Below are 27129 nucleotides of genomic sequence, written 5' to 3' on the forward strand. Positions count from 1 at the left end.
GTCCTCAGTGCCTCTGCTTTTACTCAAGTCACCCTCCTCCGTCTCACTTATATTACTTCCTAATCATTATTTATATAGTTGAGATTCTGAAAAATCCTTTTGTAGGTGAATAAAATGCAAGTTAAGATTTTGGGCTCAAAGATAAAAGTTGTTAAATTTTGAAATTGTGTTTTACTACATATTTTAGAATATGTTCCTTATATTCTTTTTGCAAATTATCTTAGATTGTTATTATTACTTACCAGACAACAATTTAAACAGTGTTAACACCTTTACTCTGGGAAGGAGTTACAATCTTCATGTTGCTTACACATATTCAGGGTTACTTGTGTTTTATCCTTCTCAATGCAGTGGACAATGGTTCAATAAGTCTTTTTTTTAATCTTAGAAACTGATCAACTTATTCAGGTAATATAAAGCAGTCATTATAAATATGTTGGTGTATAAGTTAAAAAGTAAACCAAATAAAAGGGCAATAAGAATAAATTGTTGTAATCTCTGAAGAGAATAGCAGACACAGTATGTATAAAATTATGTGTTGAAAAAGTAGCATCTGTATATTTCTTTTTGACTTATAGCTAATCAATAGATGTCGTTACCTCCTTGAGTAATACCACAAAGCTGCTTATTCATCAGGTAGTTCTACAAGTCTGTGTGTTGAGTAATAGTCAAAAAAAATTTCTGCTCCTTATTATCTGTGTGGACCTTGGGCAAGTTAAATCGTTTGTCTGTTTCTCTGTGCTTTCGCCTTTACAATGAAGATGACAGTATTATCCATAGTGTTGTTGAGAGAATTAGATGAGGGAATAAATTGTAAAGAAGTTAGTGGTAGTACCAGGCATTTTGTAAGTGCTTTATAAGTGTTTGATGTTCTTACAGTTATTAAATGTCATTGCTAACAATAGTACTGTAAGAAAATTGTCTTCACAAATAAGTTTTTATGCTATGGAATGTATTATTAAAAAAAGCTACATCCCACGGGGTTGCTGAAAATGAGATGGCAATATAATATCATTAAATAATATAGAAAAATGGTTTCATAAAGAAAACTTCCCTTATCTCTTTCTAGAAACTGTAGTGGCAGCAACTACTGAACTGAGAAAACTCTTCTCTGGCTTTAAGCGCATGGTAGTGTGGCCTAGTGTTGAGCCTCATTTGCTCTTCAGCCCTAGAGCTGAGCACTCTTGATCAGCAACAAAAGGGACATGCCTCATCTTTACGTTTGTAACCAGTATAAAAGTAGTATTTTCTGTTTATTTGTAAAATGTGCTAGTAGGCTTAAAGTAATTGGCAATGTGGCAAATTTTAGTTTTATCTCAGTAAGCCAAATACCTAAGCAGTGCCATATTTCCAGACTTAATTTCTTATTTCCTTTGATTTTCATTTTTTGTCTTTTTCTAAATTGATAACAATATTAAAATTGCTGCTTAATTCCAAAATTCAGTATGATTCCCAAAAGAAACTTATTGGGAATGAGTTCAACTCTACTGCTTACTTAATTCTTTTCTGTTTTTTTTTTTTTTGTAGAATTTAATTATAGTTCTAATTATAATAATATATCTTTTAAATTTTAGCTGTCTGTAGTGAGAACAGAGGCTTTGGAACTTTCCCTTTACCTGTAAAGTCCAAGAAGTACTGAAGCATTTGTCATATTTCAAAATCTAGTCTTTAGCTGAAACATTAAGGTAGATTTAGGTCTTGAAAGATTTTATCTTATAAAAACAGTTCACCTCTTTCAACTTCATGTAAAAATGGCAGGTGACATCGAATGCCTGAAGGGGAACTTTAAATGAATAACTTTGAAAGAAACTGTTTTCACCAAAAAAGACTTGTCCAAATTTAATTAGTTGTGGGGGTTAAAGGCAGGGAGAGGAGGCCAGGAGCCTGAAGGGACTGCAGGAGTGAGGAGTCAGGGAGAAGAGGACTCCCACATGGAGAAGGAAGGCTGCTGCCCTCGGGTTTAATGATTCTGTGACTCGGTGTCAAGCCTGTGATTCCCAGTGGCAAGGGAGGTGACAGTGTGTGATCCTGTACCTTGATGAAGGTGAGTCACCCCCTTACCACCTTCTTCAGTGTACTTAATGTATGATCATGCAAAGCGATACATTATGGAAGAATGTAATTTGCATCATCAAAAAAAAATAAAAAGTGGGGATGTTGGTTCATAATCAGTACCCTCACTCAACCAGCAGAATTAATCCTTTAGTCCTTTCCTGGCAAAGTTATGAAATATGAATTTTATCACATGTTCCATGGAAACTACAATAGCTAAAAAGAAACACAGGAATCCAGAAGCTAAAGATAACAATGATTTTGATAAAGGTTATGATGCTTGTTTTTGTTATAAAACATCTACAGAAATTTGGGCATCATGAAAACATTACCAAAACCATAAATGTACAGTGGCTTTTTTTAAACACTGGATGTTAGCTTATACTAATGTGTAGGACAGTGGTTGGCACATAGTAGGCATGTGATAGCACCTTTGTACCCCTGGCCTTCCTCCCGCCATTTGACCCACAGTCAAGTGACAGGAGCACAGGCATCTAAAGGAGAGGACTTCTAGAGTATTCTCACTTTCACAAAGCTCTGTTATTCACATGTACAACATACTCACAACTTGGATTTTTGTTCACAGTATACAAACCAACCTATCAATCACTCACATAAAGCAATAAATCACTGAGGAAGTGACCAGGGTTAGCACCAGGTTCCCAACTCACAGTTTAGAGCTCCTTTCACTACCTCCTGCTTGCTCCTTCACAGCAACACCTGAAAGGAAACATATTTTGGGAAGTAATATAGTAAGTGGAGTGGAGTTTGTATGTGGAAATCATTAAAAAGCAAATGAAAATCATGAAAAAGCAATCCAGCAAATCATGAAAAAGCAAATTCAGAAACTTATTTATAAATTATGTCCAAAATTCAAAAAGGCAGAAAACTAAGGTGAGTGAAAACTATTTTACATAGCCAAAAGAAAGAATAGGGACTAGTAAAAAGATACTAGTACAAAAACCAAAATTTCCACTTGTTACAAAGTAGAAAAATGAAGGGTATTGACTTTTACATTATTTTTAAATTTTTCTTAAAACTTACTAGTTTTAGGAATTTCTATACCTCTCCATCGGTTCAGTCAACAAATGTCGTCTTTATTTACCTTTGGTCGTGCTATGTCATAAGCCTAGTTGGGTGGTACAGATTCATAAGTGAAGCACACACAATCTTGTTCAAATAAGCTAGTTGTGTAGCAGGGGCACAGAACAGTACAACGTGGCATCTGACTGTGTGATCAGCGCAGCAAAGTAGCAGTGCACGTTGTGCGGCGTTAGCAGAGAGAGGGCAACAAATCCACGCAGGAAGGCCTAGAATGGCTTCCCAGCAAAGATAAAGCTCAAGCTAAACTTGGAAAGAAGAGTAAGAGTACAGTAGGCACAAGGAGAGAAAAGACATCTCAGAAAGATGAATTAAAGGCTTCAAGGATGTTTAGGAAAATGCAAGCAGCTTACTATCCACAATAGAAATACAATAAGAAACTAATACAAATACATGTTCAATAGTTATCATATATGAAGGTTTTTGTGCTATTATTTTATTGATATATTACTATTAACAAAACTCCAATTTTATTTGGATTTCAACAAAATTTTTAATTTGAATATATTTTATTTAACCCAATATACTCTAAGTATCATTTCAGCATGTAAACAATATAAAAATTACTGATAAGATATTTTCACTTCTTTTTTGTCATACTATATATGGCATTTTATACTTTTTTTGAAAGTTTTGTTCTTGTTTTATTGTTGTTTAATTACACCTGTCCCTGTTTTTGCCCCATTACTCTCCTCCTCCCTACCCACCCCCACCTCCCACATCCAGTCCTCCCCCCACTCCTGTTGTCTTTGTCCATGGGTCCTTTATATGTGTTCCTCAAGGACCCTTCCCCTTCTTGAAGATCTTATCTGTGATCAGCTCTATGCTTAATCATTTCTACTATTTTATTTCATATAACCCACACACTATCACCACATTGCCACACCTACCCATTTTACAACCATGGTAACTGAGATTACATGAAATGCCAAAAGTCACATACATAGTAGACACAATGCCAAGATTCAACCCAAGTCTGTGACCTCCAAAAGCTTATTTTTGTAGCAATTACACAATTCATAGTCTATGAGAACCAAGTGTATGTGCTCTTCCCTGCATACACAAAGCCCCACAACCATTTAATCAAAAGTCATAGATTCTTATATATAATATATAATTAAAATTATATGTCTAAAATAAGGACCAAGTATACAAAGATATATACTTGAGCTAGTTAGTTAGCTACAAAGTTCATTATAAAAGACAGCACTAGAAATATATATATAACAAAGTTGAAGGTATGGGTAGGAGAGAGGTAGATGCTAGAACAGGTGAGGAAAGTGAAAGAAAACTTCCTGGAAAGCAAAGAAGCCTGAACTGAGGCTTAGAGGATGAGGAAGAGCAGGTAAAGCAGAAGAGGAAAGTCTTTGCAGACAAGGTGTGGAAAGGGCATACTGTGTCCAGAGGACAGAAGATGGTCTGTGTTGCTAGCAGTAATGAGAGAAGAAGGTGGAAGGGTAGGCACCCTTCAGATCATGGAGGAGCTTGTATACCATGCTGATGAACTGAGATTTATCTTATAGGAAATAAGAAGCTTCAGAATTTTAAACAAAATTACTTAGATCTTGCGTTTAGACAGGAGGTAAAGGATTACCACTTATGAGGCTTTGAATATTTTGTTCTGATGAGGAATGATGATAGCTGTGGAATCAGAAACAGAGAAAAAGAGGTGGATTCAGGAAGTATGAGGGTATGAAAATTAGTATGACTTGTTGATAGTTTTTGTGTTGGAAGTGAGGGAAAGGAAAGACTCCATAACAATTCTTAAATTTCCCAGCTTGAGGGAATCCTAAGAAAGATGGAGATTTCATAATTGTGAAGTTTCCTGTACACATGAAATTAATATTCACTTATGCACTACAGTTGACCTTTGAAAAATTTGGTGGTTAGGGGAGCCAACACCCTGCACAGTCAAAATTCACAAATAACTTTGGCCTTCTCCCAAATAATGGCCTACTGTTGACCAGAAACCTCACCGATAACATAAACAGTGGATTTACATGTATTTTTTATGTTATATGGAGACTATACTGTATCTTACAGCATAAAATAATAGAGAAAATAAAATTTTATTAAGAAAATCATAAGGAAAGGAAATACATGGGGGGATCCTCAAAACCCAGAATTTATTTATAAAAAAATGTGTATTTATTCTTATATGCTTAAACTTCAGTCACCTTCAAAGTAATCTTCATTCAATGCAATATGCCTATCAAAACAGGTTTTCCACTGCTCAAAATAATTTTTGAACTCATCAATTTTGATGCCTTTTAATGCTTCTGCCATTTTTTTGTTTCACCTCATTCACATTGGCAAAACATTTACTTTTGAGGCTTTTTTAAACCGGGGAAACACAAAATAGTTGTTCAGGTTGAGACTGGGTGAATTGGCAGGGTAGGGTCTGGGGGTCATGCTGTTTTTGGTTAAAATATGCTGAACACCCAGCACAGGGTTGGCAGGTGCACTCATAAATCACCCATCATGCAATAGGCAAATGAGTTGAAAAAGTCTTCAAAAGAATTTACTGAAGCTGAATGCAGCCTCTCACAACAATACCAGATGCTACACTGATACAGATTGGTTCCTAGAACAGTCACCTGGTAGGGGAAGCCCGTACTACAAGGGGCCCATCCTCCAGAAGATAATTCTGTCTTTTGAGGGTCCCCCCTCATATGTAAAGTACAGTAATATGAGTATTTATTGAAAAGAAAATCCTGGTATAAGTTGACCCAGGCATTTCAAACTTGTGTTATTTAGTGGTTAACTATACTGTATTTTGGGGTGTATTATTAATAAATTATTTCACTAATTTAAAGGATAATTTATTTACTCCAAAGTCACTAAACAGAGTTTCTTATTTGTATGGGAAATCTCAGATTAGAGTTTTTTAATGGTTATGTCTTATAAAATATACTTTGAGTCATGTAATGTTATCAATAATCACTATTATTTTTAATACATCTTGTTGATTATACTGTTACAGTTGTCCCATTTTCCTCCCTTTATTCCCCTCTGCCCTGCACCACCCCTCCCACCCATACCACCCCCCTTAGTTCTTGTCCATGGGTCACACATATAAATTCTTTAGCCTCTACATGTCCTACACTATTCTTAACCTCTCCCTATTTTCTACCTACCATTTATGCTACTTACTCCCTATACTTTTTCCTCCATTCCCCCACCCCTTACCTGCTGATAACTCTCCATGCAATCTCTATTTCTTTGATTTTGTTCCTGTTTTAGTTGTTTGCTTAGTTCATTTCCATTTTTGTTTTTGTTTTAGGTTCAGTTGTTGATAGTTGTGAGTTTGTTGTCATTTTACTGTTCATATTTCTGATCTTCTTCGATTTCTTAGAAGTCCCTTTAACATTTCATATAATAAGGGCTCAGTGATAAAGAATTCCTTTAACTTGACTTTATCTGGGAAGCAGTTTATCTGCCCTCTCATTCTAAATGATAGCTTTGCTAGATAGAGTACTCTTGGATGTAGGTCCTTGCCGTTCATGACTTTGAATCCATGTTTCCAGCCCCTTCTTGCCTGCAAGGTTTCTTTTGAGAAATCAGCCGATAGTCTTATGGGAACTCCTTTGTAGGTAACTGTCTCCTTTTCTCGTGCTGCTTTTTAAGATTCTCTCTTTATCTTTAATCTTGGGTAATGTAATTATGACATGCCTTGGTATGTGCTTCCATGGGTCCAACTTGTTTGGGACTCTCTGAGCTCCCTGGACTTCCTGGAAGTTTATTTCCTTTGCCATATTGGAAAAGTTCTCCATTATTTGTTCAAATAAGTTTTCAATTTCTTGCCCCTCCTCTTCTCCTTCTGGCACCATTATGACTTGGATTTTGGAACATTGGAAGTTGTCCCAGAGGTTCCTAAGCCTCTCCTCATTTTTTTTGAATTTTTGTTTCTTCATTCTGTTTTGGTTGAATGTTTATCTCTTCCTTGTGGCCCAAACTGTTGATCTGAGTCCTGGTTTCCTTCCCATCACTGTTGGTTCCATGTACATTTTCCTTTATTTCACTTTTCATAGCCTTCATTTTTCCTCTATTTGCAACCGTATTCAACAATTCTGTGAGCATTCTGATTACCAGCGTTTTGAACTGTGCATCTGACAGGTTGGCTATCTTTTTGTCTCTTAGTTGTATTTTTTCTGGAGTTTTGACCTATTCTTTCATTTGGGCCATTTTTTTCTTGTTATCTCAGCACACCTGTTATGTAGTAAGTAGCAGAGCCTTAGGTGTTCACCAGGATGGGGCAACTCTGCGTTGTGACACTGTATGGGGGGGAGGGGTCTAAGAGGGAACAATGCCACTTGCTTAGCTCTCAGCCAGCTTTCAGTCATTTCCTCTGCTACCCACAAGCACATTAGGCCCTTCTGGTGCTGATTCTCAAATGGGTGGCTTTGTGTACATTCTAGGACCCTGTGGGTCTCTCCAGCAAACTCTCTGGTGAGGCTGGGAGTTTCTCCCACTGCAACCCGCCCCCCCACCCCACAGGTTTTTTCAGGCAGAGATTTTGAGGCTTTATTTCCCCTCCCTGGAACCCTGGGTTGCATGGTCTGTGTTGTTCCCCAGTTGTTCCTCCTGGTTTATCTGCACGCAAATGTAGAACCACCCAGTCCACCAGCCACCACCTTGCCATAGCCCTCTCTGCCCAGCTGCCCATCTCCACCCCTCCTACTGGTCTGGATGAATATTTCTTCTTTAACTGCTTGGTTGTCAGACTGCCATACAGTTTGATTTCCTGTCAGTACTGGTTGTTCTTAGTTTTTAAATTTGTTTGTGTCCTTTTCCTGGTTGTGCGAGGAGGCACAGAGTGTCTACCTATGCTTCCATCTTGGCTGGAAGTTTAATCACTATTATTTTCGAGTCTTAATCACTATTATGGGTGAACAATGTTCACCCATAAACTAAGTTTTCTTATTTTGCCATTGATTTTATTTTTATAATTTGCAATATTATAAATTTAATTCCTAGTCTTATTTGGTGATATTTGTATCTTTTGCTATCTCAGCCTACTACTTTGATATTTTTAGTTTTCCTTATGAATTCTGAATGCTTAAAATTTTTTGTGTGTGAAACAAAATTAGCACACTGCTGGAATTTCTTGAAGCTAGGTTATGTATATTTGAGGTTCTTTGTTGTATCATTTTGCATATACTTGAAAATTTCTATCATAGTTAAAAATACACAGATTTTTGATAAGTATATAGATCTAGACAGATTATATTTAGATAATTTGCATTACCACAAAACATTATCTGTAGATATGAAATTCATTTCTTTCATAGTTCTTAAAACGAGTAGTCAATTCTAGATGTTTGCTTTAAATGAGTAAAACTTTTAGCGTCTACTAGATGTATGGTTGACCTGGCTTCACTAAGCAATACAAAAATGACTGAGACTCCCAAACTGCATTAAGTGCATTTTACAATTGAACAGCAAGGAATAGTTTTCCCTGGGAGGATTAAAAGTAGATTTTTCAGTGTTATTGAGAGAGGTATTGAAGAGTCAGTAGGAAACAAGGCATTATGTGCAAAGCAAATATACAAAAGTGGGGAAAATTTTTAAAAGCTGTGTATAAAATATGGAATGACCAAATTTGGATTTGGTGGGGCATTGGTAAATAAGCTAAAAATAAAATAAATTTTAGGCCATGTTCTGTTGACTGCTTAAGGTTTCCAGCAGAAGCCTTTATGATTCTACTTTCTGTTTAGAAATGGCAATATACCATAATAATGCCGTAGATGGAATTAAGAGAGGAAAGTCAGGATCAAGGCAAATCAGGAACAAGGTTCTTGTAGTAATCCAAATGAAAATGGAGGGACCCTGCCCTGAGTTCCAGTGATGAAAAGGAGAATAGGGGTGGAGGGCAAGGGAGACAATGTAGAGCAGATATGCATTGTACATGTAGGTGGCTTCAATCTGATGGAGAGATGTGACTTGAAGCTTTTCACTATGAGAAGGAATACTGTCAGAAATAAGGAGCTGGGCAAAAAGGAAAAGCTAATTTTAGAGCAAAGATACATTCATCTGATGTTGATGTTGAGGATAAAGTGTTGAGCAAAACAAATAAAATGTCCCATCCCATAAAGCTTGGTGTTTTGTGGGAGGGGTCAAGAATATAAGCAACCAACTTAATAAACAAGCTAATCAAGAGGATGATGGGTGATAAGAGGAAATCAATTAGAATGATATGTTCATGGAGAGAAACATTAAGAGATTGAGATTGGGTGGTCAAGAGTCTCTCTTTGTCTAGGAGACACATAGAACTAAAACCTAAATGGCAAAAGAAGAGGGAAGATCTTTCCTAGAGGAATGAGAAGCAAGTGCAAATGCCTGAGGGTGGGACTGAATTTGGCGTAAAGACACAAATACCAGTCCATCTGCTTGAGAATGATGAGGAAAGGTCAGGAGGGTAGAAAATGAGACCTAGAGAACGGTCAGTAGCAATCAGATCAGGTGGGTCCTTGTTGGCCTCGGTGAAGAGTCTGATTGCATTCTCGGTCAATGCAAAGACAGTGAGGGTTTTAAGAAGCAGGGGGTGGAGTGGAAGGTTGTTCCTGAGACATGATCTGATAATTGAGTTAGTGTTGTGGCTGAGATGCCCAAGGGAGAGACGAAAGGAGAGAACCTTGGTAAGTGTCTAACTCTATTCAAGCAGTGAAAAAGAAAGAAAAAGGTCTAAGAGGTGAGATGAGGAGCAATCTAGTGCTAATGGACAGACCCCAAGAGAGCAAGAAGTTTCAAAAAGGAGGGTGGAGCATTGAAGTCAAGTGTCAAATGAGGCCAAGAGGTTGAAGAGGCACTGTAATCAGATGTATAGTATTATTTCCCACTCAGAAAATGTTTTAAATTCAACTTTGATTATCTACTGAGGAAATATACTTAGTCCAAGGCTATGTACACTTATGATACATGGCATTGGCATATACATACAAGATAATGGTAAATTGTTTTCTTTTTAATGTGGGAGCCAGTTCTGTACTTAAAAACACTAAAGGACCAGCTTTTAAATATGTGTTTCTATTTTGTTTTGTACAAAGATTTCCTTATAATTTCTATTGATAAGGTAATTCCTATATACTTCTATCATACAGAACTTTAGGAATAGCAATTCAAATGGAAAGGACAAAAATAATACTGAAATCTTTGCCAGACACTGTGCTAGATATCAGTTATGCAGAAACGAATAAGATAAACATTGCTGTGGACTTGAACTTGTCTGCTAGTGGGGAAGAAATATAAACAAGAAGAAGAATAGAGAGTAATGAAATGTGATAGCAGGAGCTTATGTCCAGGATTTGGAGTGGGAAGCCTTTAGAAGAAGAGGTATCCGATGTCTGAAGCATGAGCAGGAGTTAACTAACAGGATGGCGATGAAGTTGTGGGAAGTATGATGGCACTCTTACTGTCAGCTTGGCTAGGCGACTGTTTCTTGTAATTCATCCAAACACTGATCTAAGCCTTTTAACTTATTGAATGAGGCCCACCCAGATTATCTAGGATAATCTTTCTTACTTTAGGAAGCTAATTATGGACTTAATCACATTCACAAAATGCCTGCACAGCAATACCTAGATTAGTGTTTGAATAACCAAGGAATGTATTCCTGGCTAAGTTTACACATAAAACTGACCGACCATCACAGAGAGCTTCCCAGGAAAGAGATCAGCATGTGTCATGTGAATATATTATAATATTGAACTTGCAAATACTTATGAGGGTTCGCCCTAAGTTTATGTTTTCTTATCTATCAATAATTGTTTACTTTTTATAATTTCCTTCTGGGTGATCTTGTTTTATTCTTCACATTCCTGAAGTTCATAATAAGAGTTAAGGATTTATAGCTCTAACCATTAATACAGAGCAAGAAAAACTTTTCCTTAGTTCATTATGTCTCTACACATATTAGCAAACCTTTCCAACGTACTAAAATTAAGAACTTCAAAGTGAAAGTCAAGTACTAATGAATCATAAACATCTTCTTTTATAATCAGACTAATATACCAATTTTATTATAAATGTAGATCGTCATAAATTTAATACCTTTTATTTCTCTTTCATAAGATAAATATTTCATTAAGAGATGAAGTGCAGCTTCAACTATACAGCAAGAACAGTTCTAGCATGTAGAAAGTGATCAAAAAATTATTTGTTTTTGAAGAAAATGTGAGAAAGATAGTATACTATTTTAGTTCAAAGTCACAGGCCATACAGATAAGAAAATTAGGGCAAGGGAAAATAAGAGGAAAATGAATTATAATGAGGTAGAATGAAATGAACACTATATAGCTACAAGTGGCATGGCCTGTAAACATAAGGTTTAATGAAGATGTCATGTAAGGTGTTTTGGTTCCAGTGTAATTAATTTGGGAAGGTTTAATTTAGTGAAGAAACCCAAAGTGGTTATTCTAGACTGATGCAATAGTTTGCACATGGGATTAATTTTCTTAATGTGAATAAAACTCAAAAAACACATTAAAAATAGAAATCATCAATAATGTAGCATTTGAAAAAAATAATGTAGCATTTGAAAAACCAGGTAAAATTTCCCTCTAAAGCCCTCCAATTCTTCCCCCCATAAGTAATTGCTGTCAGTATTTTGTGTGTGTCTGCTTCTAGACTTTACATTAAACTTCTTGTGACATTGACACAGCCAACTACACACACACACACACACACACACACACACACCCTTCCTTCCATTCTTAACAAAGAGTGGCATCGTTCTATACATATTGGCTAAGAACTTGCTTTATTTCCTTAGTAAATAATGGTTGTCCTTCTGACCTGGCCAGTGTGGCTCAGTTTTTTTGAGCATCATCCCATAAACCAAAATGTCATGGATTCGATTTCCACTTAGGACACATGCCCAGGTTGGGAGCTCGGTCCCCAATGGGGGCATAAACTAGAGGGAACCAATTGATGTTTCCTTCTGGCATCGATGTTTCTCACCCTCTCTCTTTCTCCCTCCCTTCTATTCTCTCTTAGAGAGTTAATCAATTAACTTTTCCTTGGGTGAGGATAAAAAAATAATATGACAGCCCCTCTGGTTTTATACATAAAATTCGGCTTTCTTATTTTTATTAATGAAACAGTATTCTCTTAGGAGGATGTGTCAGAAACAATTATCTAACTATTTCTCGATTGAATTTTAGTTGTTCTCAGTCTCATTCACATAGTTAATTCCAAATGCCTTCTGTTATTATGTAGCACTTATTTTTTAATAAACACAGTGGCAGTGAACACCTTTGTATGTGCATGTGCATGTACACGTGTGTCTGTGTCATTATGTCTGTAACATGGATCCCAAGAAGTTGGAGGTATGCAGAGACTTAATTTTGATTTATATTGTCAAATTTTCTCTACTATAATACCAATTTACACCAGAACCAGCATATGCAAATTAACATTTGCTTAACCCTTCATCAATCATTCAACCTTTTTGAGCTAATATGAGAGAAAAAATAAACTCACCATCTTGCTTTATATTGTATGTATTAAATTATCTGAAGAAGAGAGTATATAAAGGTTTGAAAACTTTTTCTAAGAGCACAAGGTAGATTGTATGGCAGAAGTAGAGACTGTAGGCAGGAAAAGGCATACAGAAATTTTATGTAGTAAAGTCAGATGTCGTAGAGACTTGAACTGGGGCCAAAGGAGTTGCCTCTGTTCCATAGTCAAATGCATATCAACTCACATGTTGACTTCACATCATTATTAATAATGTATGGACATGGTTTGAAAAGTATATCTTTAAAAGCTGCAAAGTTTTCTCTTTTGGAGTTGGAAATCATTCAGTACCTCAAATGGCATAATACATTTAAGGCATTATATATTCTGCTACTTAAGTTTAAATGATGAATCCATTAATATGTAGCTTGAAATATAGACCATAGCCTTTGTCTTCCAAAGGATATTTTAATCAAAATATTAAAAATAAGCTGGAGTCTCATTCAAATAGTTAATACCAGCTGCCTTTTGTTACAATACATCATGCATTATCTCTCTGATGGATGGGCAGCAAAATGCAGATAAAATTAGCTTTGCAGTCATTCATTCTAAATTGCTCTTGAATCATTTGGAAGTAAATTCCATTTCAGAAAAATACGCTTCAGGTCTCAGACAAAGAGATAATAGTCCTATATTTTATGATATAAGCAATAATAGTTTAAGTCTAATGATTCAGAAATATAGAAACTTATGCATTAAGTTGATGAAAATTAAGGTTTGATATATAGCAATAAAACCAGCAACCTAAAGCTTCCTAGATTGATGTTCATAGCATAATATTTTCCTGTCAAGAATTAGGTGGAATGGAAGTCTATAAAAATAACACATGATACAAAGCTTTCTGTTCTTGTATGTAAATAAAAGAAACAAAGGCTGTATGAGATAACAGAGAAAAGAAATACTGAGATTTACCTGATATCTAGATAAAAATGGCAATATTATTATTGAGTAGTGGTGGAAAATAGAAAATTAAGTCAAGTATTAGAGCAGAGTAAAATGACAAATAATGTTATATCTAAGTTAAAAAAGCAATTATAGCTGAAAGTTAATACTGAATTCAATGTACAAAACAAAAACAACTCAGGAACTTTATTTTGTTAATTTGAATGAACTTCATGTAGAAAACTTGTTCAGCAATGTAATGAATCAATCATTTTGCCCACATAGCATAATGCAATCAATGTCAACATCTGGGGTGTGGCTGTGTAAAACAGGACACTTTAGAGTAAGTGTGGCATGTTACCAGAAGTGGGTTCAAAGTCTGAAGTTGCTGCTTACAAGGTGAGTTCCTATTATCACCCTGAAGACTTCAGGAGACTTCAGATATTTTTATTAAGAAATAAAGTGGGAAGAGAATGTACTCAATGAGCCTTCTACCAAAAAATTAAGTTGTTCTTTTATAGCCTCCAGGTTTTTTTAGCATGATCTTAATAGTATCAGAAAGTCAGTTTATTTGTATAGTTGGTTTATTTATTTGAATTGCATGCTAGTCTACCAGCTCAAAAAAGAACTTCTGACCTCATTATCCCATGTATTAAACAGTCCCCCAGTGGCCTGAAAGACTTGCCCTCACCGTGGCAGGGACTGCCTTGTGTGGATCATGCCTGAGGACGGGCACTGGTGTGTGTCCAAAAGAAAAACTATGAAACAATAAAACCAGCACTTTCACTTGCGCACCATTGCAAACATACATGCTTAGAGGATCGATTAGAGTGTCAGTTTCATAGTTTAAAAAGCCATGTCTTCTTCTAGAAAACATCTATCACCATAAAAAGTTGGGAAATACCAAATGCATTACAAAATGAGTATTCACTAATAAAGATGTGATTTCATTTCTCAGGCTCTTCATGAAGCAAAATGCTCAGTTCCCTGACATTTGCAGACAGGGCTAGCTTCCTGGCTGTAGGACCTGTCCAGTCACACAGGGCCTGCACTTGGTTTAATTCTCTGCTACCACCATCCCTGAGTTCTCAATCCATTTTTAACAAGGATTCCCGGATTTTCATTCTGTGCTGTGCCACCCACATTCTGTAGCCAATTCAGTTTGTAGATACTGTTATTATAACACTTTATGTTTGTAACTGCCTTTCAGGCATTCTAAACTGTAAAAGACCTTGTGACTCTTTTAGGAATGATCAAAGTTGCCATTATAATGTTTGTGCTCCTGTGAGATTTTTATTGACTTCCCATAATGCACCTGGCACTATGCTAGATTTGTAGAAAGTAAAAATGAAAATGACATAGTCCCTGCCTTCAAAGGGCATTTATTCTAGTGTTGAACATTTGTTGTTATAATTCCTGGCTTTTGAAAATTGGGAATAGTTGCATTAAACTGGTTGCAAAACTGAAAATTAGGAGTCTTCCACATATGTGTGAAGCAAATGCATAGTGCATGAAGAGCTATTTGTAGACGATCCTTTCTTTCTTGCTAAATAGACATGGTATTTGGAGGGGATCACTTTTTCATTATAAATACAGATAGATATAATCATCCTGGATATTTAAAGACTCAGAAGATTTCCTTTATACTTTTGGTTGAAGAGAATTGGCTTGCTTGTTTGATTTTTAAAACTCACTCTAGAAAAAAATCCAGGTGACATTTCATAAAAGAACCATTTCTGGAATATCATTACATTTGAAAATCAATGCTGACCCAGCATTTTTGTCTGGAGCAAGGAAAGTGTTCCCTTAGCATGCTTAGCTGGTGGTGGTGCAGCTGTTCTTGCTGGACAGATATCCACATAACCAACAGCTGTCTCCCAAAACAGGGCAACAACTAAATGAGTGATTAAATGAGTTTCAGGTTAACATCTGAGCAACCATCGTTAACTACCGATACCATAGCCTATATTTGCTGCTGAATATATGTATTATATGTGTGTATACCCATATATATATATATATATATATATATATATAGATAGATATACTTTTAAAGAACTTATAAAAACTTCTACTTTTTTTTAAGATTTTATTTATTTATTTTTAGAGAGGGAAGGGAAGGGGGAGAGAGAGAGAGAGAGAGAGAGAGAGAGAGAGAAACATCAATGGGTGGTTGCTGGGGGTTCTGGCCTGCAACCCAGGAATGTACCCTGGCTGGGAATCGAACCTGGGACACTTTGGTTCCCAGCCCGTGCACAATCCACTGAGCTACGCCAGCCAGGGCAACACTTCTACTTTTAAGTTTGACCTTAGAATTTTAATTTTACCTGTTAACCTAGGGTGCTTAATCAACTTAGGAAATTAACAATAATTTTATGCTCCTGTTTCTCATAGGAAGAGATTTATCAGACTTAACTTATTTATAGTGTATTAGAAGATGATCTTTTAACTTAACTTTTGTAAAATATAATAGTATTTTTAAAAGACTTTTATTATTTTCTATTTTTTTTTATTTTGGAATGATGCATAATGAAAGTTAAAAGAAAACCTGCCTTATAGTGTGCAAATATCTCAACTGATTTTTAGATTTTGTTTGTCCATCAGTATTGGAACAGCAAGGTGACAACAATATATTTGATAAATTTCAGTGATGTAAAAAATGACATTATTTTTCTCTATGATAATATTCAGTACTATTATATTGAGAATAGGTTTTACTACTTATATAATACAATACGTATGATACTCGACATGTAATTTCAAAATAAGATCAAACAGCATTATTAGATTCTAGCTCTACTATGGCTCTACTGTTGCCCGGCTTCTGTCTGACGGTATTTCCAGTATTTAGCATAATTCTGAACTCAATACATATTTTTGGTTGAATGAATGAATATTTCATGCAGTGAGTGGCATCCTTGAAAAATAATGATATATTTGATCCTTAATTTATGTTTCTAATATTCCTTCTCAGCGCCTTGCAAAGATTTACCTGTGAACCTTTTATTTTTCAAACAAATTTTTCTGATACAGTTGCTGTTGCCTTTGTCAGCTCCCAAGGGTAATGCTGTGTGGTGGGAGGTGCAGTGCTCTCTATCTGGAAGATCAGTTTTTGTGGAAGATAAACCTGGTTCCTATGCAGTTCTGCTATTTTCTGCCTGTGTGCTCAGGGCTAGATATTTATCCTCCATGATGTTGAATTTTGCCATGCATAAAAATGATAATAATAATCTAAATACTTAATTGAGCAGCCAGTCAATACACCTAACATACTGTCTTTCTAGCGCATAGCAGTCACTCAAATTGCTTAACTAGGTAATGAGACATTATTTTTAAATGAGTACAAAGTAAAAGGCAAATGGTTATTATGTTTTCAATGATTTTCACTTTCTTCTTGTTTACCAGATGATGACTTTTTTCATGAACTGCCAGAAACTTTTCCATCTGATCCACCTGAGCCTCTGCCACATTTCCTTATTGAGCCTGAAGAAGCTTATATTGTGAAGAATAAGCCTGTTAACTTGTATTGTAAAGCCAGCCCTGCCACCCAGATCTACTTCAAGTGCAACAGCGAATGGGTTCATCAGAAGGATCACATAGTAGATGAGAGAGTAGATGAAACCTCTGGTAAGTTTTCCTTTGCATTTGGACTGCTACTTAGGATTCACTTACTTTAGCATTTTGTCACACTGACCTTTAAAGAAGTACAATTGAAAATGGAGTTGTTATCCTTTGGCAAAAGATTTTGAATCAGTTTGGTTAATATTTGGTGATCTCCCCCCATACATTCCAAAGTAAAATGAGATACATAAGTCTTGACTTGATTCCCATTGGACTACATGGAACTGAAACATGGTTTATGCTAAGATAAACAGTGAGAATTAATAGACTGAATAAATAGCAAATGCCCTAGTGAAAATGCACTTGGACTTCTCAGTCAAGTCTGGTGTCAGGTCTAATTATCCTGAGAATGGGGAACAGCTTCAATTAAGGATAAATTGTACATGTCTGCATGATCATGATTCTCCAAAGTTAATTCACATGCATAATTTCTCCTTATACTTTTAAAAAATTGTAAATGTTATAGATTCAAAGTATCCTGTATCTTTTGCTTACATCTAAAAGAATCTAATTAAAAAACTTAGCTAAAGCTAAATTGAGGGTGATTGAGAATAGTGATAGTGTGGGATCCAGGGAGAGGAGAAAGGGTGAGTGCAGCTACCATCTGCCTGGGCACATCTTGCTCAGAGTATCTTTGCTCTGGCCGTGGGTAAAACTACTGACCTTACTGTTCTGTAAGTATCATCCTTACCAGTAACATTAAAGCAGAGAGAGTATGAAGGAGATTTTAACAACCTGCAAAATTTAGTCTGGCTATAAAGGAAACTTTCTTGATAGCAATTATTTACTCTGCAGTGGGTAACTTAAGATAGTTGTGAAATCATCTAGAGTTGTTTTAAATTGGAAAATGTATATCTTTCTACAGTGGTTTAAGTGTTTTTGATTTCCAGCAGGGAGAATAACAACTTGAACTCTCAAATCCCTTTCAGATCTATTATTTGGTAATATAAAGATATACATTTTAAATATTAAGACTTCACTGATCAACATTTCCAAGCTAAATAGTGACATATATAGCAAAAGTGGAAGCATTTAAATACTGTGCCTTCATTTTCATTCTTAAATATCTCTACATAGCAAAGTGAACGCATGTTTTCAAAATTAAAATTGTAATTAATTCCTATCAGCATCCAAAGGTGGAGTTAATTAAGGGCGAGCAAAGACCAGCACTTGAGGGAGATCTGCATTCCATGCCTCCAATGACACAAAGAACACACGAGGTGATGGGCGCTTCAGAAATAGAACAGGCTGTGGGAGGGCCAACAGGGGGCATCTCTCTAAAAAGCATGTGAGGCATGTATTTCTACCATAAAAATGGTCAGAGAGAATCAGGTGGCAGCTCTACCTAATTGTCACTTTGTGAATCAGTATGCTCCCTGCATGCAAGCGGATGGCTCTAGAGATGACTGGGTGTTCAACCATATGGTAGCTGACTTTAGGGGATTGTCCCACCTCTTGGTATAATTACTCAGCAAATAACTTATCCAGATGTCTTCAAAATCTCAGCTGAATTGAATTTTATTTGTTTTAGCTCATTTATTTGTAAAGGTTTCAAACACAGTTTTAATGGTAAGAAGAAAAAAGAGAAATCATAAAAGCTAAAATGAGAGTCACAAACACATTTAGGCTTGCCTTTACTGAATTAATGAAACTGCCTATGAAGGAAGATTAGAAATAGAAGCAAAGCTGCTCTGATATTGAGGATCTTGACAGCTTCGTGCTTTGTTGGTTTAGTGTGTGTGTGTATCATTGTATATATTTCACATTCTGTAAAACATTGTACTTTTTATTATTTTCACATAAAATTAATTAGTTAATATTGCATACTCCAGTGTTTAAAAATACCTTTTAAAGCAACTGTAAATGAAAATACGTGGCATGTTTTCACTGAAATTCAGAATAGGATAGATGAGAGTAGGGAAGACACGGCGGTTCCAATATTTGCACACTCCTCCTAAGACTCATGAGTGGAATAGAATATCATATACCTTTTTGTTGCCTTTTATTTTCATCCCAAACTTTACAAGAAAGCTAGCATGCAAGTGATGTATTACCTTTAAAGTTAAGACAAAGTCAAAGATGTCCACAGACATCATTATTATTTGGTATTGTTCTTATCATACTAGCCAGTGCAGTTATAAAAGACAAATAATTAAAATATATAAAAATTGTAAAGGAAGTAAAAAATGATCATTTTTGACAAATAGTATAATTTTTGTGTATATGGAAAACCACATTTTCAAGGGAAAAATCTGAAAAAAAATCAAGAGAATCCAGAAAAATGGCATATAAAAGATTCACATAAGCTATTAACTTTCTAAGTACAGATAGCCAACTCAAATTATAATGAAATAAAATATACCATTTGAAGAAACCATGTAAAATAAAATATGTAGTCATAAAGGTAACAAGAAATTTGTAGAAACTTAGAAAGAAAAATGTTAAATTTTACTCAGAGACAAAAAATACATTGACTTAAATGAGTGGAAAGATGTATTTTGTTCTGGGGTACAAAAACTATATTTTTAAATGTTTGTTGTTTATAAATGAATATGTAAGTTCACCAACACTGTGTGAAAAATAATTTGTGAAAAAGGCCGAGAGAATTCTTAAATAGTGGCATAGTAAGGGAGACCTGGGTCTTCATAAACACATTATAAAATTAAGGAAGTTAAAAGAGCTTGACCTTAGCAGAGGATGAAACATACAGGTTAGGGCATTAGAATAAAGGCCGGGAAATATTCAAACATTTAAGGCATTTTACAATGGGAAAAGATGATTTTCAATGCACAAGGTTGAAAAAAGTAATACATGAATAAATAAAGCTTGGATTCTATCTCATTTTAAAAAATAAAATAAATGCTAGATGTCAGGGTTTAATTTTCATCACCATTATCATCATCACCATCATCCCTGGGAGAAAAATTTGTGGGTTGGTTGATTGGTTGGCTGGTTGGTTGGTTTCAGTGGTGGACAAAGCCTTTTTAATGAAGATAGAATTGGGAAGCTTATAAGAAAGCATTATTAAATTTGAGTATCCAAAACAAGAAAACCACAAAGCCAAGGTATGGACTTTAACCCTGCTTGTGGGAGGGGGGAACCTAAAACAACCAAAATACCTGACTATATCTGTAGGCATATATTAATCAAGGGCTAATTTAATTAATACATAGCTATCTCTTTTTTATCCTTCCATTGAATTTTGGGGGTGACATTGGTTAATAAAATTGTATAGATCTCAGTTGTACAATTTTTTAAAGATTTTATTTATTTACTTTCATAGAGTGGGGAAGAGAGGGAGAGAAACTTGGATTGGTTGCCTCTCACACACTCCCAACCAGGACCTGGCCCCTAATGGAGGCATGTGCCATGACCAGGATCAAACCTATGACCTTTTGCTTTCTAGGATTATGCTTAACCCACTGAGCCAAAACAGTCAGGGTTCAGGTGTACAATTTTGTAACACATCGTCTGTATATTGTATTGTGTGTTCACCACCCCAAGTCAAGTCTCTTTCCATCACCGAGAGATACAGGGAAAAATGCAAGTGATTAATAAGCACCTAAGGAAATGTCCAAATCAAAACAGGTGTTAGTGCAGAGTGCCAAAAAGGAACAGGATAAGGAAGAGCCATAGTTTGTTGATGAGGCTGCAAACTGGTACATTCCTTTTGAAGGACAATTTGAAATACCTGTCAATATTTAAATATGTATAGTCTTCACTAATTGCAAAGTTAGACTATCTAAGTATAAAATTCCAAATGAGCACACAGATTGCACACAAGGCTATCCATTGCATCCTTGTTGCAGTAGCTTATCAAGGACTGTTCATTCCTTGGTTGGAATACTGTGATGCTATTTAAAACAATGAGGTTACTCCACGTGTGAAGCTATAGAAAAATCTCTACAAATAAAATTTTAAGTGAAAATCAAAGTACAGAACACTACATGTAATAAATCTTCATTATGTAAAGAAAGGGGATGCACATATATTTGTCCATGCATAGGAATTTTCTGGAGAAATATACAAGTAGTTGGCAGCTCAGAATCTGAGGTGATAGATTTATTTTATTCTTCTATTTTTTCAATCCTGTGACTGTGTTATTTTTATAATAAATAATAAAACCTGAAAAATGTCCAAAGCTTGTTATTGTACCTCTTTGTTTGCTATCATAAGTTTCCAATCTGTACGGTATTGGGTGGAAATCTGTAGGTCTCTAATTTTAGAGCTCTTTGCTTTCTTGTGAAATCAGAAACATTGTGAATGGTATTGAAATTGAACTGCTTGTATTTTTGTTTGTTTTTTCCTCTGAAGCTGCGTACCTGGACACACCTGCAACTTTGACCCTCAATAGTCTTGCTAGGTTTGAATGGTTCCTAGTCTCAAAAATATTAGAATATATTAAGTATTGAAATATATTACAAGTTAGAGAATTTTTCTTGGCATGTAAAAAATCAAATTGGTTCTCAAATAGGACAGAGGGAAGTCCTTGAAAAGAAGTTAATTTTTATAGATACCTCCACTTAGAATAATGATATTGGAAGCATGTTTAGTGGCAATCAGCTACATTGCCTGGAAGCTGAGAAAAATCAACTGCACTCAATTAAATCTTCATCAAAGGTAACTTCATACTGAAGAAATATAAAACAATATGCGAAAGAAAAGAATGAAAGTTTTCCAACTTACAAAATTCTTCCTTTTAAATAAGGAAGGCATTATTAAATAGACTCTCTTCCTCTGAAGTATGAAGCAAACAATTATTTGTACTCACTGAGCAAAACTATACTACTGATCATAAAATGTACTGATTAAAGATCATTGATTACTAGTCTTTGCCTTGCCATCATTTAAACCACATTTGCATTTGTGCAAATATGTAATATAAGAAACAGAAAAGTGGAAAGCAGTTTATATTAGATGGTTTAGAAATTGTCAATATTCAAAAGCTTGTGATTTGGTAATATAGTAAGTAATAAATACCTATAATCCTTCAGAATTCCACAGAAATCTTGATCTGTTCAAAAATTTAAGGTTGCATTTTTAACAAAGACTCAGACTTGGCTGCTTGTTTTCTATTTACTCGAAGTCTTTTCTACCTTGTTCCCATGTTTGAAACGTGGAAAAACATTCCACATTTCTAATACTCACCATCAAAAAGCAAATATTCCCTCTCTATGAAAAAGCAGGGAAGTTTAAAGGCCCTGGCCAGGTAGCTCAATTGCTTAGAGTGTTGTCCCGATACTTTAAGGTTGTGGGTTCGATCCCTTGTCAGAGTACATACAAGAATCAATCAATGAATGCATAAATAAGTAGAAAAACAAATTGATGCCTCTCTCTCTCTGTCACTCCCAAAAGAAATTTCAATAATCTCCAAGATTTTCCCTTTCCATATCACATTAGCAGAAAGAATATTATCAGTAGGATCAGCACAACAACAATAAAAAGAATTTCAAGCTTTTTGAGGTCTGTCCAGAAAAAGTCCAACCATTGCTAATACAAGGAGAATGGTTTGTGTGACATCAGTGTAACCTGGCAGCCAGGGAGAATGGATTGGAATGTGCATGCTAGAAAAATGATGACTTTACTGTGGGGATGGTAGATGCCATTGAGTGAGCATGCGCACTGTGTGGCCATCACGTTCAAAATGATTGAGCAAGTAGAGCAACAAATCTGCATCAAATTTTGTGTTAAGCTTAAACATTCTTTTGTGGAAACTATTTGGGTGATTCAGAAGGCTGCAGCTATGGATAACTGGTGACTGGCAGTTTCTTCACAACAATGCACCCACTCATGCATCATATCCATGCAGAGTTTGTTGGCAAAACATCAAATTACCCAGATGACTCAGCCCCTCTTTAGCCCAGATTTGGTGCCTGTGACTTCTGGATTTTCCCAAAACTAAAATCACCTTTGAAAGGGAAGTGATTTCAGACCATCGATGAGATTCAGGAAAATACAATGGGGCAACTGCTGGCAATTGAGAGAACTGTATGATGTCCCAAGGTGCATACTTTAAAGGGGACTGAGATGTTATTGTCCTATGTACAATGTTTTTTGTATCCTATACAATAACTGTCTCTATTTTTCATAGTACATTGATACATACTTTCTGGACAGACCTTGTACAATCAATGCCTTACATGCATTAGGTCATTTAGTCATCACAATCATCTTATGAGGCAACTTTGGGTTATTTTGTAAATGAGAATACTTGGGTTCAGCAGGGTAAAGAGACTAAATTGCCCCCACTCACACAGCCAAGAGGTGACAGAGGCAGATCTGAACCCAGGGCTCTCTAATTCCAAAGCCTTTGCTCTTCGCTCCTGTACCCATGGTCTCCCTAAATTCCGCCAAAACTACTGAACACAGAACAGACTAAAAAGAGCACTGTGATATAATGACCCCTTATCTCAGGAAAAGGAAATCTGATTTGGCATGTCAGCTAAGCTTTCATCGTTCACATTTTCATCTGCCTCCCTCACCCTGTGTCAGGTTTTCCTTATGTGGCCTTTGTGTTTCTTTAATGTAATAACTTAAGAGAGTGCTTATTATTTGATTCTTTTTATCCTTTTTTAAAAGATTTATTTATTTATTTTTAGAGAAGGAAGGGAGGGAGAAAAAGAGAGAGAGAGAAACATCAATGTGTGGTTGCTGGGGGCCATGGCCTGCACCCCGGGCATGTGCCCTGGCTGGGAATCGAACCTGCGATGATTTGGTTCGCAGCCTGCACTCAATCCACTGAGCTATGCCAGCCAGGGCTGATTCTTTTTATTCTTGAAGGTATTAAACATTTGACCAAATAGTAAAATGTGAGCCTCAACAGAAAAAAAAATTGATAAAGAGAAGCCATAACTGGACATAAACTTAAGTGAATAGCATTCCTCAACATGGAGTTCTCACAGATACACTGTGCTCACTCAGTTCCCTGCTTGTTGCAAGAGTGGCACAATTGAAATTCTTTCTCTTCTTGTATTCCTGTTTCATGTACCTCTTCTCTCCATCTCACACCGAAAATGGAAATCTCAACTTCATTCCTTACTCCAGACAAGTGATTATCCCATACTGCCAATTCCATCTCAGAATTCTCCCACCAAACCAGCTTCATTTGTAGTTCTTGCTGTTACTTCCCTGTTATGGGCCTCTATTATACACCTTTTAGTTTATTTCAGTAGCCTCCCATCCCTTCTTAGTCTCGGCCCTTCTCCCGGCAATATATTTTCCAGGTAGTAACAGGCCTAACCACAAGTCTGAGTGATTAAACCACGTCATTTCTGAAAACATAATGGCGTTCCTTTGTCCATGGAAAAAAAAAACAACATCCTCCTTGGTCATATGTTCAAAAGTTTCAGTACGATCTGTTTCTAATCAAACTTTCTAGCCTTATTCTGATAGGTTCTCCCCGACAATGTGCCCTATATCATAGGCCAATTTGGATTTTCCCCTTAAACTGCTTTCAGTGAACCACCAGTGTCTTATAATTGCTATTTGGTGAAAAAAACAAACAAAAGTTTTGTGGTCAAATTATTTAGAAAACTACAATGATTATATTACCTTTTGGAGAAAAGCATAAAGTAAATTTGCATGTAAAAGTCCTGCAGTTTTGCAGTGAAAAAACTTTCTTTAACTCCGTATTTGGCAACTGGAATCTTTTTCACAGACCTTTATCCTGAGACCTTCATGTTGCACAATTGCATAGTTTAGCAAATTCTGCTTATACAATTTCTGTGGGAAATTAGGTGCAATTTTTAAAAATTTTATTAAGTAAATGCAAAACAATAGTGTATCTTAGATTCATAGAAACTCAGTTATGAGACTACAACAGTAATTTAAACTCAGCGAATTACCGGTATGCTCTTCATTAAAGTGAGTGTGATCGATTCTTTTGTTTCCTTGGCTTAGTGGTCCTACTTAAGTCACATTAGGCAATAGATCTGTTCACCTTCTGGCCTCTTACTAATTTTCAATACTAAAAGGGACAGTTATCACATCTTCTTTCCCAAGTTATATCTCCTCATCAGTCTAAACATTATAAGCTGAAGAACAAGCTCCATGAAATCAGGAATTGTGTCTTTCTCACTCTTCTAGTTCCATGCTTCACTTGGTGTTGGGTACCAAGGTGCTCAATAAGTGTGTGTGGTAGGAATTAATGACTTGATAGCATACTTCCACCATCCCACCTCTGTTAAAGTCCTACTGTCCTACTCATTCTCAAGTAAGTGTCTCAAATGTAATCTCATGGATGAATCTTACTATAAAACCCCAAGTCATACATGTCCACATTTCTCATATTTATACTTGCATTTTCATTATATTTGTGTGAATTTTACATGTGTATTATGTTAAACCATGTAAAATTGTCAATATTCAACCATTTTTAAGTACACAATGGTAATTTCTTATCATTCAATATCATGTGACTTTTGAAAATGTTATAATCAAATACATATTATAAATACATATATTTTGTGTATCATATATTTATGCACATATAAGAACTCTCTCTTCAGCTAGATTGGAATGGCATGATATGGCTTATATTTTGTAAATGATGCATAAAATGTGTAAGCTCTATTGGAATTTTATTCCATAATCCCTTTTTTTTAACTTAAGTCAATGATAGTATTGCCTTGGTAAGAATAGAGCATTGTATCTATAATATGCTTGTCTACCAATGAAGATAAATAATTCAGGAATATTAATTTATTGATTACCTTCTCAGAGGTACTTGTTTCAATACTAGAAGCTAACTTTTTTTTCTTTTCCATATGAGGCTGACCCAAAAATAAAAATAGAAAATTGGCAAGGATCCATTTAGTACATGAAGTCTTTTCCACTAAGTCAATCTGATAATTTGTCAAGAGAATAATAAAACAAAATAGCAATTTTCCTGAAATATATATGTTTTCATGTTTTTCGTCTATTACTGCTCGCAATCAATTCATCCTAATTTCATATTAATATTAAGAATTTAAACACCTGGGTTAACATGGTCAATGTAATCCCAGCTGCAATGATAAGAATGTGGTGGGATCAGCTTTTAGCTGTTGCTTTCATTCCTTTCTGGCATGAAGACACTCTCAGCTAGCTGAGTGGTTTGGGGTCTCTCACCGTGTACAAACCTGGTGTTTGTTTCCGCTCTTTTTTGAACTTACAGACAGAAGTGAGGACTTGAAAATTTTTAGGCTACAAATTTGGATTCTTTTTGTTTCTAACCTATTATTGTTGTAAGGTGTTTAATTGTTGTTATTTGTTCACTTTTAGTAACTCCAGTATTTGCACACATCAATATTATAGACCCTGCATATACTCCAAAACACCCTAAGTACACCATATTTGATGAGCTATGCAATTTAACTTAATTATATCCCATGAGGGAGATTATTAATGTTTGCATTACATACTGTATAGAAAAACTTAATAGCATGCATTCATTGAATAGATCCAGCCCAGAACATGATTGTAAAGTAGAGGCAAGAGACATTACACCTTTCAGTGAAGTCTTAAGCGAGCTGTGTTTCATTAGAGGAAAACAGAAATTTTCTAAAATTACATACAGCAAGACTTTTTAATGTAATAAACACAAAGGAATTCTCCCCTGCCAATTAACACTTAGGGCAAGGTTATTTGTAATCCATTACTCTTTTTTCTTTCCACAGCTAAGATGAAAACATTGATTAATACAGGTTAGTCAAGAATATGCCTATAAGTAGATATGTAAGTACATACTTATATATATATGTGCGGGTGTCTTTGTGTGTGTGTATTTTTTCAAATGTACCATAGAGAAAAATCAAATGCTACCCACCCCCAGGCACACACAAAGCGTACAATAAGAAGCAAAAGTCCAAGGCCCATTCTCTATCTAGATTACTTGCTACCCAAACAGAGCATTTCAGGAGCAAAACTAGTGATTGTGTTGCTATAGCAATTTTGCCATTCGCCCAGCAACCATGCATA

At 35.6% G+C, this 27129-nt stretch overlaps 1 protein-coding gene across 2 annotated transcripts in view; it reads left to right on the plus strand.

The window, feature by feature from the left end:
- Nucleotides 1–27129, plus strand: part of UNC5C (unc-5 netrin receptor C) — a 354206-nt gene that overhangs the window by 180783 nt on the left and 146294 nt on the right. For both annotated transcript variants that reach the window (XM_036026269.1, XM_028507742.2), the window contains exon 2: nucleotides 16957–17178. In XM_036026269.1, the coding sequence (XP_035882162.1) occupies nucleotides 16957–17178 (222 nt within the window). The remainder of the gene's footprint in view (nucleotides 1–16956; nucleotides 17179–27129) is intronic.

The sequence above is a fragment of the Phyllostomus discolor genome, chromosome 1 (assembly GCF_004126475.2).
Source record: "Phyllostomus discolor isolate MPI-MPIP mPhyDis1 chromosome 1, mPhyDis1.pri.v3, whole genome shotgun sequence".
In the NCBI taxonomy this organism is placed as follows: domain Eukaryota; kingdom Metazoa; phylum Chordata; class Mammalia; order Chiroptera; family Phyllostomidae; genus Phyllostomus; species Phyllostomus discolor.